Source organism: Cucurbita maxima, unplaced genomic scaffold (genome assembly GCF_002738345.1).
Source record: "Cucurbita maxima cultivar Rimu unplaced genomic scaffold, Cmax_1.0 Cma_Scf00055, whole genome shotgun sequence".
Taxonomy (NCBI): domain Eukaryota; kingdom Viridiplantae; phylum Streptophyta; class Magnoliopsida; order Cucurbitales; family Cucurbitaceae; genus Cucurbita; species Cucurbita maxima.
In genome coordinates, this window is record NW_019272071.1 from 371443 (window position 1) to 373533 (window position 2091).

A 2091-nucleotide genomic window follows, 5' to 3' on the forward strand; every position below is an offset into this window, starting at 1 on the left:
CAACAAAAACCAACTTTCATACAATATAGATAAACCGTAACAATTAATGAGTCTTTCTGAGCTTACAGAGAGAGCGATTCTTATCATATAGTTTCGTTCAAGTCAATTTTTTTTATTAGAAACATCACTCCAACCAGAAACACTAAAGAATTCAGAAGGGTATTAAAAAAAATCCCAAGGAAAGGAGCCACAACGACTAACTATTGTTAATACATGAAAGGCTCAAACCAAAAGAATAATGCTTCACGGATAATTACAAAACTTGAAGTAATCAAAGTCCATGGATAACTTTGATTAATGGTACTTCAGTTAAGGGCAGACAATTAAGAGTTCATCTAATTTCCAAGGAAAATTATCAATCGGAATTCAAAAATGCATGCTAGTTCACCTCCTAAAGAATGAGCTAATAAAGTAAACTCCTAATAAGAATGAGCTAATAAAGTAAACTCCTAATAAGCATAGCTCAATTTCCTATTGATACGAGTCCACATTGCAGGTATGGAGTGAAATCACTTCAAAGTAGTAAGGGATAAAATTAGGGTAAAATCAACAAACTAAATTCTTCAATTAGAAACCGAAAGGTTAAGGTTCAAGTTAAATTCACAATCGCTTTATGTTCTTCAACAATAATCACTGTCACCCAGAAATTAAATCAGTCTCAATAGCAAATACAAATTCTCCATTCAAAGGGCAAGACCAGAGATATTAACAAACGGAATCTTATGATATTGCATTGAAAAATAACCAAAAATCCAGGTAACGAGAGCAACGGAAGAACTCAAAGCATCAAAAACAATAAAACATTGTCTCATCTTTCCGGATCATATTAAACAAAACCATAAGTTTAAAAGCGAATCAAAACAGAGAAAACATAGATCTAACAGAAGTTTAAAAAAAAAAATTCACCAGATCATAATTAGTCGACACTTTGCATAATATCTTCAGCGGTGAATTTAGTGCCCTTATCCTTATCTGCAGAAGCACGGCCCTTAGCCTTACGATCGAGCAGAGACTTCCTGTCCTTATCCAACTTGAGCTTTGTGATCACAACCTTCGACGGATTGATTCCGACGTTAACGGTAGAGCCGTTTACCTTCTCTCTGGTGATGCGCTCGATGTGAATGATCCACTTGCGACGGTAGACCTGTACGACCTTACCTTCGCGGCCCTTGTAGGTTCCTCTCAAAACCTGAACTTCATCGTCCTTGCGAATCGGCATAGAGCGGACATTGTACTTGGAGCGCAGATCTCCGGAGAGGGGAGCACTCATAAGAACCCGCCGGACACTCGACGGCGCTGAGAAGTGAGCCTTGCGACTCTTACGGCGGGAGCTGGAGACTCTAGGGTTGTACTTCATTGCGATGGATTAGGGTTTTGGTCTCGCTCCTGACTGAATAATCCAAGGGGGGTATTGAGAATAAGCAAATGCAAGAGGAAGAAACCTAATTTTAAAGGTTCATTTAATTTAGGGGATTGGAAAAAACAATGCTCATATTTACCAAAATACCCCTGATCCATGATTTATTTAACAAGTTTGAATTTAAAGTTTATTAGTGTTTAATGGTTTAAAATGAAAATTTGTGATATCAATTCTTTTTTTCTAAAAAAATAATGCAATAATAAATCGAACATACACCCACGAACACTTGCAACGGAAAGTGAGTGTCAGAGAAAAATTGAAGCTTTCCTACGAGATTCGAGAACGAAACCCCATGATCGAAACGACCAAACCTGACATCGAAATGTTTGATTCACGTCACAGGAAGGATCTTCGACGATTGGACATCAATCTTAGGTATATTTCATGTCCTTTCCATGTGTCGTCATCAATAACGAAGTTGAGAAGTTGGATGTGATAAAACACTTATAAATCTACGATTGTAGGCATTTTCTATTTGGTTTTATGTCGTAAAACTCATAGTTTGTAAATAAAAACATATTCGGTTTTCAATAAAGTTATTATTGATGTTTATTCAGTAAAGATTGTTATTGAATAAAGTGAATGTTACGATCATTAATCTAAATCCAATAAACTAAGAACACTCTAGCTATAGTATGATTTCTTGAACTATATATAGAAAAAGAAGAGTG

General features: G+C 36.0%; 1 protein-coding gene across 1 annotated transcript; it reads right to left on the bottom strand.

The window, feature by feature from the left end:
* Positions 1 to 703: 703 nt before the first annotated feature.
* Positions 704 to 1446, bottom strand: LOC111471696 (60S ribosomal protein L26-1-like). The gene has a single exon (XM_023117425.1). It carries the CDS (start codon positions 1355 to 1357, stop codon positions 917 to 919), a length of 441 nt encoding a protein of 146 aa, XP_022973193.1. The 5' UTR covers positions 1358 to 1446; the 3' UTR covers positions 704 to 916.
* Between the last annotated feature and the right edge of the window lie 645 nt (positions 1447 to 2091).

What these genes read in the sequence shown, in the direction of transcription:
- LOC111471696 (XM_023117425.1), bottom strand. Translation starts at nt 1,357, where the DNA reads ATGAAGTACAACCCTAGAGTCTCCAGCTCCCGCCGTAAGAGTCGCAAG.